This window comes from Terrapene carolina, unplaced genomic scaffold (assembly GCF_002925995.2).
Source record: "Terrapene carolina triunguis isolate 2854851 unplaced genomic scaffold, T_m_triunguis-2.0 Scaffold234, whole genome shotgun sequence".
Taxonomy (NCBI): Eukaryota; Metazoa; Chordata; order Testudines; family Emydidae; genus Terrapene; species Terrapene triunguis.
Window position 1 is genome coordinate 18,361,434 of NW_020664585.1, and position 13,568 is coordinate 18,375,001.

The following is a 13,568-nucleotide window of genomic DNA, read 5'->3' on the forward strand; positions in this document are numbered from 1 at the left end:
TGGCCAAGCCAGCATTCCAGACCGTTTAAACACTGCCATGTTCCCAGACAAAAATGAAAATGTCAACACAGCCGGGCCTGTGAACACAGTTCGTTAAGAGTAACATTATTCATACACGGCGGTTCCAGAAAGCCAGTGCGCTACGGCCAACGTTTTCAGCTGTGGGTGCACAGCTGTAGGCCCTTACATCCAAATGCAAAAATCAGACCCTTGCTCTACGTGAATTTTTGGGCCGAGAGGTGCGTATTTAAGTTTGAAAATGTTGGCTTCCACCTTTCTGCGCCTCAGGTTCCCCAGAATCACAGAGCTTGGAGATAGAAGCAACTGCCTGTCCGGTCATTTGGTCCAGCTCCGTAACTGTCGCTGGTACTGCAATAGCATGTAAAGCCCCCAACCAGCTCAGCACCCCCAGTACACGATGGTCCCTCAGAGCATGGCTAACCGGCACAAGACAGCCGAGCACAAGCAGGCTGGGAAGATAGAGCGAGGGGGTGGGTGTTGCCTGTAAGGGTTAGGGCTCGCCCTGGGGCTGTAGGAGTTCGCCCTGGGGCTGTAAAAGCTGCAGGTTTGAATCTCCACTCTGCACTTTGGAGCAGGGCTTGAGCCTGACTTCCCATGCTCCAGGGGAATGCCCTAGCCTCTGGCTCAATAAATATCTAACTAGTTATACAACGTCCAGCTCCCACAGGAGAGTTTGAGAGAGTAGCCAATTGCCTGCTGCTTAGGGACATGGCTTCTAGTCCCTGCTCCAAATCAGGCAGAGCAGTGGTTTGAATCCCAGCTGCATGTACTGGGCTATTGGCTATGATGGGGCGGATGTGTGTGGCTCCTATTTTCCCTGAAACAGGGTGCCCCTGGCTTAGGCGCCTCGCTCCAGGAGAGGGTACGCAGTTGAGAAAAAAAGCAGAGAGAGGTGCCGCCTTCTAGCCCATCCGTCAGGCTTGGAGGAGCTGGGTTTAAGCCCTGCCCCTCGCTGCAGCATGTCCTACTGCCTAACGTAGGTGGCTCCCCCCAACGCTGTGACGGGTGTGTGAGTGCAGCCCCTGAGCTAGCTTTGATCCCGCTCGATCACCGCTAGCTCAAGTGACATTAGCAGCGTAGCTGTGGCAGCGTGGGCTCGCAGCGCCTTCCGCGACCAACCCCGCCCAGGACCCTGAGTAGACGTGAGCGGCGAGCCCCTGCTGCGCTGCTGGGGTTACTCAAGCTAGGTTGGTGCAGGCTGGCTTGGGGAGGGCTATGCCTGCTGCAGTCACACCTCCCAGGGCCGTGCAGACGTACCCTCGCTTCGCTGGCTTCTGAGAATCCCTTCTTTCGGCACTTAACTCACCCCCGGCAATGCATGGGGAGGCTGGGCCCACCAGGGAGCAGAGCAGCCGGGAGCTGACAGTGACTCTACCCCAAAGGACCATCTCATCCCCAGGGCTTTCTGCAGCCCGCAGAGGGGAAGCATCCGAGAGAGTAACGGGGCTCGGCAACCAGCACACACATTGGGTGGCTGCGAAACGATCACGCCCCAATGCTTTGGCTGTGCTACGGACCTGGGGGGAGGGTATTAACTATGGCACTGACCCCTCCCAGGTGGCAGGCTGAGAAGGGATACAGGGCCTTTAAGAGGGGGGTTTAGAGACACTCAAGCCAGACTTAGCCCAGCACCTCGCTAGCATTCACAAATGGCAGCTCGCTCCCTGCCCGGGGCTGCCCCTGTCTCAGTGAATGACCCTGTTCGATGAGCAGCGCCGTGAACTCCACAGGCTGCTAAAGCAACCGGTCCTCCAGCGGGGTGGAGCAAGGCTTCTCCGTGACCGGGAGTCTGACGTGTATGAGGAGCCTGAGACTCACGGACTGGGGCTAGCAGGAGCGGGCCCAACCCGTTCACCAAGGGCACTCAGCTCCTATTGGCTTAACCTGAGGGGCTTAGGCCCGCACAGCATCAGGCCTTAAAGAGATGCCTACATAACATGCCTAGCTTACATGCTTGCACTTGCTGCAGCCTGTGTCCTGCGTCCGTCGGGGTCCCTGCAGCCGGCTACTCCAAGTCAGAAAATCCTTGTTCTCCCGCTCGGGGCTTAAACCATTGATGTTTGGCTGGGAAGTGCTTGTGACTTAACACCGTCGCTGCAAGGATGTACAAGCTCTGCCATAGCAACCTCGAGCCCCTCCCTTTGGGGCAGCCTGTCCCCTACTTCCTCTCTCCACTCTAGGGTTGCCCCCTTTCCCAGCAGGCCTTTCAAGGGCTGGCCCTTTAAATAGGGCAGAGCCAAGCAGCTGCAGCCCTACTGGAGCCATTTTGCGCTGGTCGCTGCCTTTCTGAGCTGGTAAGTCTCCTTAGCGCCTGCTGTGTGTTTGCTAAGAATGTGGTGTTTTCTCCCAGCTGCCTTGTGCTACTGACAAAGCATCTCCCTGGAGCTGCCAAAATTCCTTCTAAGATCCTTTCATTTTTCCTAAATGCTTTTCCTTGCCCAAACCCCACTGGGCTCAATGCAGCCCGGCTGCAGTGCCATTGACACCCCACCCCCGACTTACAGCCAGGATGACTTTAGCACACCTGTTTACACACCCACACCTTGTAGCGTAAATTGATTGCTCCCCTCCACTAGCACGGGCTGGCTAAAAGAGCAGGTCCAAAGCAGGCTGTCCGGGTCATCTTGTCTTGTAACAACCACCTAAAACCAAGTGAGTAATTTCTGCTTTGAAAAGCTGACCTAGAAATCCAGCAGGATGGGTTCTATCAATCACTTGTCAAAGGTAATATACCTTAGAGAGAGAACTTGTGCATGAGAGTTTCTTTCCCTCCTGTCTGATGCACTCATTCTGCTTGTCTAAAGCACTTCTTTGGTATGAATAACCTGTGCCAGGATTAGGCTGTGAATTAACTAGGCCAGAGGCTTTGAATGCTCATTTATCTCCCGCAGTTCTGGGTTGGCTTAGTAACTCTGACTGGTCCCAGCTGTTTGGTGAGTGGACAATATGGCTCAGCTCTGAGGGCTGTTCACACACACAGGCTAATCGCTGCCTGCAAAGAGCTGGCGTGTTTTTCACGATGCCCTGGTGGCATATGCAAGGAGTTCTTTGCACGGCCATTGCTCCTTGCTCAGCACAGACATGATTAAATGCGGATCTGAGCCAAAAGCCCTGAATGGTGAAAAATTCATAAGAAAGCAAATCTGGCTCTAAAGGTTCTGGCTGAGCCCTCTGTGTACTATGGGCTGATCTGAACTCCGGGGATGGTCAGATCCAGATTCTGAACCAGTAGTGCCAATTCAGGTATTTCAGGGGAGAAGGAAGCAAACTCCAGTCCCTTTACTCCCGGACAGCAGGCACCCCATTCCTGTCTTCACTCATTCCCTGCTCCCCCCAGGGCTCCTGGGTCTTCCTTGGCCAGGGAGCCTCCCTCTCTCCTACCCACACAGCACGTGAGCTGGTGCTGCCAGGACAGGAGTTGAGTTCTCGCCAGGCTCCCCTGCACTCCCCTGCCGTACAGAAAGAGAATCCGTGTGCTAGGTCACAGCACCATTTGGCCCAGCCACTTCTCTGTGTAGAGGAGTGGCCAGGCCAACTTGGCTTGGTGATGTGACCTCATGCACGAGATCACATCACCACGCTCTGAAATTTGGCCTGGCTGTCCCTCCGCCTGTACGCGCCAGACTGCTCGGGCAGCACCATATACGTTAGTATGGGATCACTGCTTAAAAGTGGTCAGGCAATGACCCCCCAGCTCCTGGGCCTATGGAGCTTTGAGCAAGTGCTAAGAACTTGGAGGGGCATTCACCCTCTACCCCCACCCCCACCAGCAGCCAATCTAACCCTCTCCCCAGATAGGTCTGTCTTCCCAAACAAGCAGCTCACATTACGTACCCACAGGGCCCATCAAAGAGAGGAAACTAACAGAGTCAGCAGGGTTTGATCAGGCAGGAAGTACAGCTGTTTGGTTGGCACTTGCAGGCTCCCCACAGACCCTTAACTATGCCCAGCTGCTTCTTACCAGACTCTAGAGAACAGCCCTGGCTGTCTGCATTGCCTAAGTCATGCCCGGGGAGTGCAGGTAGATTCATGGGAGTGCTGCTTCTGCAGAGATTCCTGCTAAGAACTCAGAGTAAGGCCTATGAGGGAGCAGGTAGCTAAGCACATTAGCCTGACAGGAACTGTGTACTTCAGTGCATTGATCCTCATGTCCCCTTCTCTACCCATCATCCCTTGGTACCTTACACACTGCAAGAGGAGCAGGGTGCTTGAGAATCCCTCCCACTCACTGCAGAGGACTGCACCTAGTGCTTAACGCTGGACTCCATGCTCTGCCTTCCCAGAAGCAAACATGCAACGCTGGCAGCTGAGCGGGCCACAGACATGGTGACAAGGACAAAGGTGTGAAGTGACATGGGATCCATTTCATGAACCTGCATAAAAAGGCTTCCACAGCTGCTGCTTTAAGCATGTACAGCGGAAATAAAAGTGGAACTCCAGGCATGTAATGGATGGGGCGGAGAGGGGCTGATGTTTGTGTGAACTGAGGCAGGCATGAAAGGTCTGCGGTGCCTATGAAATCCCTAATTCACTGACCAGCTGGGCCTCTGAATTCCAAGGGGACATGGAGGAAGGACTGGTGTTTTAATGAATCTAGTTCTATCATTTGTAGTAGTTTGTCAGTGGAGCCCTTTCCTCCCAAATATTTAAGGCACTGCCTCAGGGGGAACGGGTGTTGTCCATTTGTGCATGAAGGTTAGAGCAAACAGCTGGAGACTGTCCGTGGTGCCAAAAGGATGGATTCATAAACCATGCATCAATATTGCCACCTACAGATCTGTGGAGAACCACTGCTCTGCTTCTTCTGTTCTCTCCCACTAGTGTTGTATTGCCATCAAATGATGCCTTCAAAAACAGCCTGGCAGTGACATCTAGTGCCCTCAGCAGGGCAAAGGAGATACATGCTCTGTCACCCCTAGTTTCTGCAACTATATTACATGAAACTAAAAAATGTTTAGAGTATCGCAAAATGAATTTGCTTTGTGCAATTGGTCTTTTGCTTGGGGATGCTAACACTGGAGGAGATCCTCAGTGCAAGTCTGACTTAGGAAAATAATACTTCTGTGGATCTCGACAGTGAAGTATGATTTCAAATCCTTTCTTTAGTGAGTACCTATTAGCCTCAGTTTGCAGGTGAGGAAATGGAGATGCTGAGATTAGCTGGCTTGCTCAAGGTTCCTGTGTTAGCGCTCAGAGAGCACCCATCAGGATCCTAACTTCCAGCTAGGAAAGGCCTGGTCCTCACTTGTGCCATGTGAGAAGTCGCCAATTTTCAAACTTATTTAGTTCAACCACTTTAGTATTTCAAGCTGCCGAATGTAACCCTGAGCCATGCCGCCTCCGTTGTACGCTGGGGTCAGGGTCACTAGGGATGATGCCTACGAAGGAAAGAGCCCAGCTTGGCTGCAGGATCAAGGTTAATTTGGCAGTTACGAGTTGGAGTCACTGGCAGAGGAATAGTCATGGAACCCCAGGATACTGCGTTTGCTTGTCACGGCAATCATTTCATTGGGGTTCAAGGGTAAGACAAAGGGAAGTGAAATCAAGCGGCAGCTACCCATTCAAACTGGGTTATTTCCTGTGAGCAGAAGATGCCAATCTGAACGCCACCTGAAGCATTCGGTTACCTTTCAAATGTATCACGTTCCCTATGGACACCCACGTTCCCCCAAGAGAGACAGCCAGTCTGTACGCTTGTTATACTTGTCCCCACAAGACAAGCTAGTGTGCTGCAATCTGACAGGTGTCACCACCTTCTGGCTCCCAGATCCCACATCAGCTTTTTACTGTCCTGCTTTGTTTCACACAGTGATGGGCAATAACCTGACCTAACCCACACCAGACATCTCACAGGTTTTTTCTTTCTGAAGAGCTCAAGTTTATTTGGCTCGACATCCACGCCAGTTACTGGTACAGCTGCTCCTCAGAGCACTAGCTGAGCTTGCTAAAAACCTCAAATGCGACAGGCGTCGTCGGGCTTCCGAATGTCCAGGGAGCAGAATGCAACCAAACTCAATGGAACCTTATCCATCCCTAGCATTTAAAATACTCTCCCCACCACTCCCTTGGGCAAGAGCTGCATCAGAGCAACCCCCATCAATGCTGCTCTGGGTTCATCCAACCAATACAATGCTCACTCCCAGTTTCCTCTCCCAGGGTGGAGCATGCTGGCTGTACTGCTCCTCCAGCCAAATCCTGAGGTCTTGACTCAGGCAGCCCTCGGAATACGTCAGCAGGTGGGCCTCTGGGAATGGTTCTGTACCATGGAAGGGAGGAGTTCCCCAGGAGACTCACTTCCTCCCCATGCAAGGATCCCCACCAAAGAGAGGGCTGGAGATAAGATGGTAATGCAGGAAGATGATGCTTGCAGTAAACTAGTGCAGTGACCTTTCACTTCTGGATGCCTCGGTTCCCAGCTGAAAAGAGGTCATCTCTGATCAATCTAATCACTCTGACCTAGTTCTCTGTGGGCTTTTGCTTGCATCCCAAAACCACCACATGCTTTGGGACTAGCAGAAGTGATGGACCAGGACTGTCATGGCAAGGCTGATCCAGGTCACACTGGAGATTCTTTGGCCGAGTTGTGTGGGAAGCTTGTAGTGTCTGCTGGGGTCTTGTCTGGCTCTAGCCAGGGTCAATAGCAAGGCACTTTCCCAAGCACTAAAATTAACACTAAGAAAGTCGTATACAAACAAGGCCGTTCCTGAACGGTGGCCCGGCTGGACAGGACGAGGAAGTGGCTAGGAGTAGGTGTGCCCTCTAAGGTATTTGGGAGAAACTTAGACTATCCAGCTTAGGCATGAGATAGACAATCCTCAGAAGGGGAGGTCAAAGCAAGCAGACCCCTGTGTGCGCTCTGGTTCTTGTTGCCTCTGGCAATGAGAGGAGAGCAGAAAACCAGGCAGTGCCAGCAGGGAACGAGTCTGGCTGGGCTCACTTGTTTATTTTAACTTAATACTTAATCATTAAAGGCCAAACCCTAAGTTCTTACTCAGGTAAAACTCCTGCTCTCTTCACCAGGAGTTTGCCCTGGGAAAGACCCTTTGGCTTGGCCCCGTAGCTCCTTACACTGTAGTACAGGGCTGGATCCTGGCTTGGAAAGGGAGTGAGCTGCTATGCTGCTTCTCTACTTAGTGAGTTTATATCAAGGTGGAAAAAAGAAGATACTGGTTTAAATTCCCTGCTCGTGGCTTAGTGGCTAAAGGGGGAAGGCCCCGCAGGGGCAGGAAGCAATGGCGCAGCTACATGTTCAGTCTTCTCTGCAACGCGCGATGCAGCAGGTGAAGCCCGGGGTGACGCACTGTGCTGCTGTTCCATACACAGATACGGCCCGGCCCCTCTTCCCCGGCCCATGGACTGCTCTGGCACCCTGCTGAGGGAGGGGCCCCGCGTAGGCCCACGCAGAGTTATTTCCTTGGTGCTGTGGCTCTCCCAAACCTATGCGAGTTTTACGCTATGCCACCAAAGCCACAACGGGTGCCCCCCGATGTCCTGGGTGTGGCTCTCACTGCAGGTTAAGAGCATCAGTGGAGTGCTTTCTCTGGTCTTTTCTGCACAGGAAACAGAGTCCCTGCCATTCACGTCTGTGAGGTTCAGCACCAGCTCAGTCCTCTCCTGCTCAATTCTTTTTTCACTCAAGCACATGAAGCTCCAGGGAACAGGGAACTCCGGTCTGAACTGGGCTCTGAGCTCCACAGACTGTGGAGGGGCAGATCATTCCCCGGCAGCTGGTCATGTGTCCAGCTCTCGCCGCAGTTTGACAATTTCCAGTAAGAGTTTCTCTTTCTCCAGCACGATCTTTTCCTTCTGCAGCTGCAAGGTCTCTTTCTGCAGCTCCAGGATCTCGGTGTGCAGCCGGCTGTGCTTCTCCCAAAGCTCCTTGGCTGGCCCGACACAACCCCTCTGGCTGGGCAGCGAATCTTCGGTCACAGATGCGCTTGCTGAACAAACCAAACAACAACCCCCCCAAATGGTTAAAGCAAACGGAGTCAAGAGAATACAGAAACGGCGGTTCATCCCAGAAACCAGCCCCCGTGGGGCAACGTCGCACCCGCCACAAACAGCAGGATCCAACCTCCTCAAAATAAGGGTCATGCCCCAGTTCTGCCAGGACCAGTGACCTAATGCTGCTCTGTCTGCATCCAGGAAAGCTCGTCCAGGCTACAGGAAGCAGCTCTACAGAGATGCCCTTTCTGATCTAACACCCCCGTGTCTCTCTCTCCTATCTTCTCTCATCTTTCCCTGGTTACCTCTGGCCTCTTTTCCTCCCCCCCCACACCTTGATACTCCCCTCCTGTTACCCACATAATTTACCTAGATATGAGACGTGTGGTAGCTCTGATGTCCTAGAACCACTAGTCGTGCCAAGCATCAAATAGTGGTGAGGCCTGTAGTGCCTGGTGCTACGAACAGGCATTTAAAGCTGTACTGGCACCTTACGACTAATTTCACTTAGTGCTGCCAGTGAGCCAGGCCATGGGACAGCCTCCCATGCAATCCCAGGCGGATGACCAGCAAGCAAAGTCAGCATGGGCTTGTGTACTCAGGGTGTGACCCTGCCCCGAGAGCAGATGAAGGTTCTTTCAAGCTGCCCGAGCATACTTAAGGTGGAGGGTGGGGCTGTCTTAATGGCAATGGGAGATCTGCAGCTGCCCTTCCCAGGGGGGTAAGCCCTGCCCCTTCTGTCAGGTTTAACCATAGTGCCATGCGGAGGTTGTTAACACTGGCTGGGGCAGGCCACTGCCAACTTGTGCTGAAGTTCTAAGCAGCCTGTTTGGCAAGCTGGACAGAAGCAGAGCTGGAGACGCCCTCACTGCAGTGGGCTGAAGGGAGCGAGTGATACCTTAACGCCAACGTCCAATGCATTCTGGCTTCAGCAAGGAGCATGGTCACACAGACAGCAGAGTGGGGTGAAATGTGATTCATTGGAGAATGAGTGGGAATACGGGGCAGATCTGTGGCACGATTCTACGCATGATCCGGAGCTTCAGGACAGTTTAGCAACACTAAAAACGGACACAGGGAACTTCTCTCCAGCCTCATAATGTACATCCACTCTCTTAAAAGCAGCGGGTCTCAAACTGAGGGTTGTGACCCCTCAGGGAGTTGTGAGGTTATGACGTGGGGGGTCGTGAGCTGTCAGCTTCCACCCCCAAACCCCGCTTCACCTCCAGCATTTATAATAGCATTAAATATTAAAAAATGTGCTTTTAATTTATAACGGGGGGGTTGTACTCAGAGACTTGCTGTGTGAAAGGGGTCACCAATACAAAAGTTTGAGAACCGCTGCTTAAAAGCAAGGTGTCCCTTCTCGCTGGATTTGACCTGTTCCAGCTGACCCGCATTTCCTCTCTAGCTACCATAGTAAGGAACCAAGATGGTTCTAAGCCAGCGGTTCTCAAACTGTGGGTCAGGACTCCAATGTGGGCCGGGATCGCCAGGGCTGGCTTAGACATGCTGGGGTCTGGGGTTGAAGCCCGAGCCCCACTGCCCGGGGCCAAAGCCCAAGAGCTTCAGCCCTGGGCAGTGTGGTTCAGGTTACAGGACCTCAGCCTGGGGCTGAAGCCCTTTGGCTTGGGCTTTGCTTCCCCCCCACCTGGGGCGATGGGGCTTGGGCTTTGGCCCTCCCATCTGGGGTGTGTGGCTCGTGTGGGCTCAGACTTCAGTCCCTCCTCCTGGGGTCGTGTAGTAATTTTTGTTGTCAGAAGGGGGTCGCAGTGCAATGAAGTTTGAGAACCCCTGTTCTAAGCTGTTTACAACTCTGGACACTGGGATGGAAATAGTATTTGCCACTTGACTGTTATCACAGCTGGAGCAGGGGAGAACAGGGCTGTATTTCTGCAAAGGCATCTTAATAGTGGTAGTAGGAAAAATGCTCCCTGACGGACTGGAGACACAAACACACCCCTGGGGGCACTGCTCACTGACTCAGAGCCATTCTCAGGGAAGACGCATTTGGCCCAAGCACTTGGCAATGGGCTGGGAGGAAAGGTCCATTCTTGGGAATTCTGGGCATCTTAAAGTCTATTATAAATGGTCGCTTGATAGCAATGTGCTCCTCTCATGGCAAGCATGGCCTGCTTAGGAAGGGGTGGTGCCTATTAATGACACTCCATAACAGAGGGCAAAGCGGCACAGGCAGCTCTATCACCGGGGTAAGACCAAGTACAAATCCTGGCTCAGGTCACATGTGAAATGAGATTGGTGCCTCTTCCCACCCACCAGGTGACCTGTCACTGATGGAAACTTGTACTCCAGACAGGAGCAGGGCAGTGACTGGTCAGAGCTGAGAGATACTGGCAGAGCTCACATGGCTCCGGCTCAGAACAGGCTGAGTTCTGCTCTTGATGACACGGGTAAGTATCCAGAGTAGCTCTGCTGAACTGCATGTAGCATCTACAGCCATATGTGGCGTAACGAGAGGCAGGATTGGGCCCGTTTGCCAGGATGCTGCTAGTAACTAATAGCCTCTTCCTTTCACGCACCAATTAAAATACTGCTGGGAAGGAGGAGGAGGAGCCGGGCACTGTGTGGCCTGGCTAGCGGGCGTGGCTGTCTCACCATTATCATCCATTGCTGTGTGGATGCCTTCGGAGCTGGGGCTGTCAGTCCTGCTGCTGTGTGTGACTGGGCTTGAGATGACCCCTAGGCAAGGCCATTCGAATACAGGGCTCAAAGGGCACTTGATCTTATAGGCCAGTGCAAAGTCTGGGGAGCAGTTCAGAGGCCCCGGAGTCCTGCCAGGAGCAGGCACCTCAGGTCCACGGCTCGGTGGCGAGGTAGTCCTGGGAATTGGCACAGGGTGTGTCTCAGCTACGGGCGCACAAGTCAGCGGAGGATCCTTACTGGGGCCCAACAGTCTCTTTTCCACACTCTCTTGAGATCCACCCAAGCACAAATCGCTGGGCTGCGGGTCCCCTGGCGCACGGATGAAGCTCTTTCCTGGACAGCCAGTCCCTGGTGCCATTTCTTCGTCTGCGTCCAAAAGGACTTCCGTTTTGCAGAGCAGTTTGTTCCCCTGGCTCAGCTGAAGCCCATCATTCTGGCTCTGGAGGAATAAGTCTGACGAAGACTCCCGCATCCCCTCCGCTGCGCAGAGAGGCACTGCGGTTCCAGCCGGGCCGCTGGACGGCTTCGTTCTGAACCCAGGGCCCAGAAGCAATGGTTCTGCCAGCTCCGGCCCTGTCTTATTGAAGAGAGCAAAGATGTTGTGGAAGAGCCTCTCCTGGGGCCGCTGCCTCAACAAGGGGTGTTTCACCGTGGTCAGCTCCTTGCGGGCGTCAATAACCATGTTATGCCACTTCTTGCGGATCTCGTCAGGCGTGCGCTGCACGAGCGGGCTGAGGGAGTTGACGGCAGCAGTGATCTCTTCCCACGCTCGCTGACGGTCCATCGTGTTCCTGTAGCGCCCGCTCTTGGGGATCAGGATGTCCTTGCGCAGGCTGAATTCTTCAAGGATGAGGAACTTCTCTTCTTCGGAAAACTTGAGTCTTTTTGGCTTGGCTGTGGTCATGTTGCCCCTGCGATTCAATTACAAGTCACCATTATGGCACTATTTACCATGAGATCCCGCTTAACTGTAGTGCATGGATGGGGCTCCTACTGAGCCCAGGTGGTAGAAGAGGATATTGTACAAAGTGGATCATGACTCCATCCAAGTTTGGGGTTTTTGGGAGCAATCAATTGGTTGATAATTATGTTTCAACCATCAATACCCATAGGACCCTCTGCAGCTTTACGTTCAGGTGATTTAAGCTTGTAAATACGATTACCCTACGATTAGATAACCTGGCTTTAGCCACAGATCCAGCTGGGCGCCTCACAATCAGCGGTGGCTGAACTTTGCCTAACCAAGGGCCTCACTGACAAACTGCCACAGCCTGAGAGGTGCACAGGATCTGCGTCCAACTGAGCTGCCTGCCGCCACACTGGCCTTTAAGGCCAAAGCGAGGCCTGGCGGAGCACCGGTCCCCGCCTGCAACACAGCAGCTTCCTCCAGCAAGGCCCATCGTGGAGTCTGCATCTTAAAAGCACGACATCCTTCCTATTAAGCAGCTACCCTCTATAACCATATAGAATCTCACAGGGCTTTATGAAGGAAGGTAAATATCATTAATTACCCCATTAAATGCAGGGAAACTGAGGCAAAGGAAGGTGAAGCAACTGGTGTCACAGAGCAAGCCGAGGACTAGAACCCTGGACTCCTGACTCCCAATCCCGTTCTCCATGGAAGTATAGCCCACAAGGACTACAGCTTGCTGGGATCAACAAGCAGTAGCTCACATGGGCATCAGCTGTCCCTGAAGGCCGGACCTTTGTACTGAAAGTGCCACCTGTTACTTTGAGCTGGAGAATTACAAGCTGCATCCAGCCAGCTCTGCAGGGCCTGCAGCTCTCTATTGTTTTGTCAGATTTGTAGCATCTGCTCCTTGGGGCAGGGATCAGGAATTCAACGGCACCCATGTCAGAGAGAGAGACAGGAGGGTCATCACCTCCAGGCTGGGAACTTTGACCCACTAGGACACTTCCTGACACATGGTCCATCTAGCCCAGCATCCCGTCCCTGTGCAGGGGCCAGCACCGATGCCGCAGAAGAAGGTGTAAAAGCACCCCTCAAATGCACAATTACGCAATAACCCCCTGATAGGGGAAATTTCTTCCTAATCCTTAATTCCTAGTGCCTGGCTGATGCCCCGAAGCACTAGCGTTTAGCTCCCTGATGTTTTTTCTCCTGGTGCCTGAAACTCCAGATGCTTTTATGGCTGGTCTAAACCCTTAACGGTGCTGGGCCTTACTGAGCTCTTTCCCGCACCAGTATCCAGTGGGGGTGAGTTCCGCCGGCTAACGAACTGCGGGGCAGCGCGCGCCGGGGGCGGTCCCCTCGCTGGGGTGGCCCCGCACCTCTGAAGATGGGGCGCAGCGCAGGCCCATTGCACGCCGGGAGCGGCTTCCTGCGCAGGGGCTGCGCCTCGGGGCCGCAGGCGCGGCCGGCGGCTGGGCTGGGGCGAGCCGGCGGGGCCCGGCCCGGCCGCGGGGCGGCACCTACCTGCCTGCGGCGCTCGCATGCCGGCGGCCGGAAGCGGGAGCCGGGGGAGGCGGCGGCCGCCCCGGGCCCAGCTCGGCAGGAAGCGGGGGGTTGCCACGTATCCCGTGACACGCGGGGCCGCCGTGGCCACGCCCCGGCCTGGCTCCGGGATCCCGGCCGGGCCCTGCCCCGTCGCTGGGGCTCGCTCCCGGTCCCGCCGCCCAGCCCGAGCGCGGCCTTAGCCCCCTGCCCAGCCGGAGGGGCAGGGACCGGCCCCGGCCCGGGGGCTCTCTGGTTTCCTCGCCCAGCAGCCCGCTGCCGCCGGCTCCCCTTCCCCGGCCGGGTCTTTCCTCCCGGGCCGCTCACTGCTCCCCTGCCCCGCTCCCCCCGACCGGGGGCCGTGTTTCCTGGGGATGAGGCGGGTCTGGGCTGACGGCAGCGGGTGCGGGTGCTGGAGCCAGCCCGTAATGCGGCAGGAGCTGGGGGAGGGAAATCGGGGAGCCCTGGTGGGTAAGGGGGGGTG

General features: G+C 54.5%; 1 protein-coding gene across 1 annotated transcript; it reads right to left on the reverse strand.

The window, feature by feature from the left end:
• Positions 1-5,831: 5,831 nt before the first annotated feature.
• Positions 5,832-13,242, reverse strand: LOC112120406. The gene is made up of 3 exons (XM_024219467.2): positions 13,067-13,242; positions 10,582-11,540; positions 5,832-7,961 (listed from the first exon to the last, which is right to left on the reverse strand). The coding sequence occupies exons 2-3, from the start codon at positions 11,531-11,533 to the stop codon at positions 7,753-7,755; spliced, it is 1,161 nt and encodes a 386-aa protein (XP_024075235.1). The 5' UTR covers positions 11,534-11,540; positions 13,067-13,242; the 3' UTR covers positions 5,832-7,752.
• Positions 13,243-13,568: the final 326 nt, after the last annotated feature.

Excerpts from the sequence above, each read along its gene's own strand:
- LOC112120406 (XM_024219467.2), bottom strand. The coding sequence starts at position 11,533 with ATGACCACAGCCAAGCCAAAAAGACTCAAGTTTTCCGAAGAAGAGAAG. Across the intron at positions 7,962-10,581 it reads CACAGCAATGGATGATAATG|CAAGCGCATCTGTGACCGAA; the intron begins GTGAGACAGCCA and ends TGGTTTGTTCAG.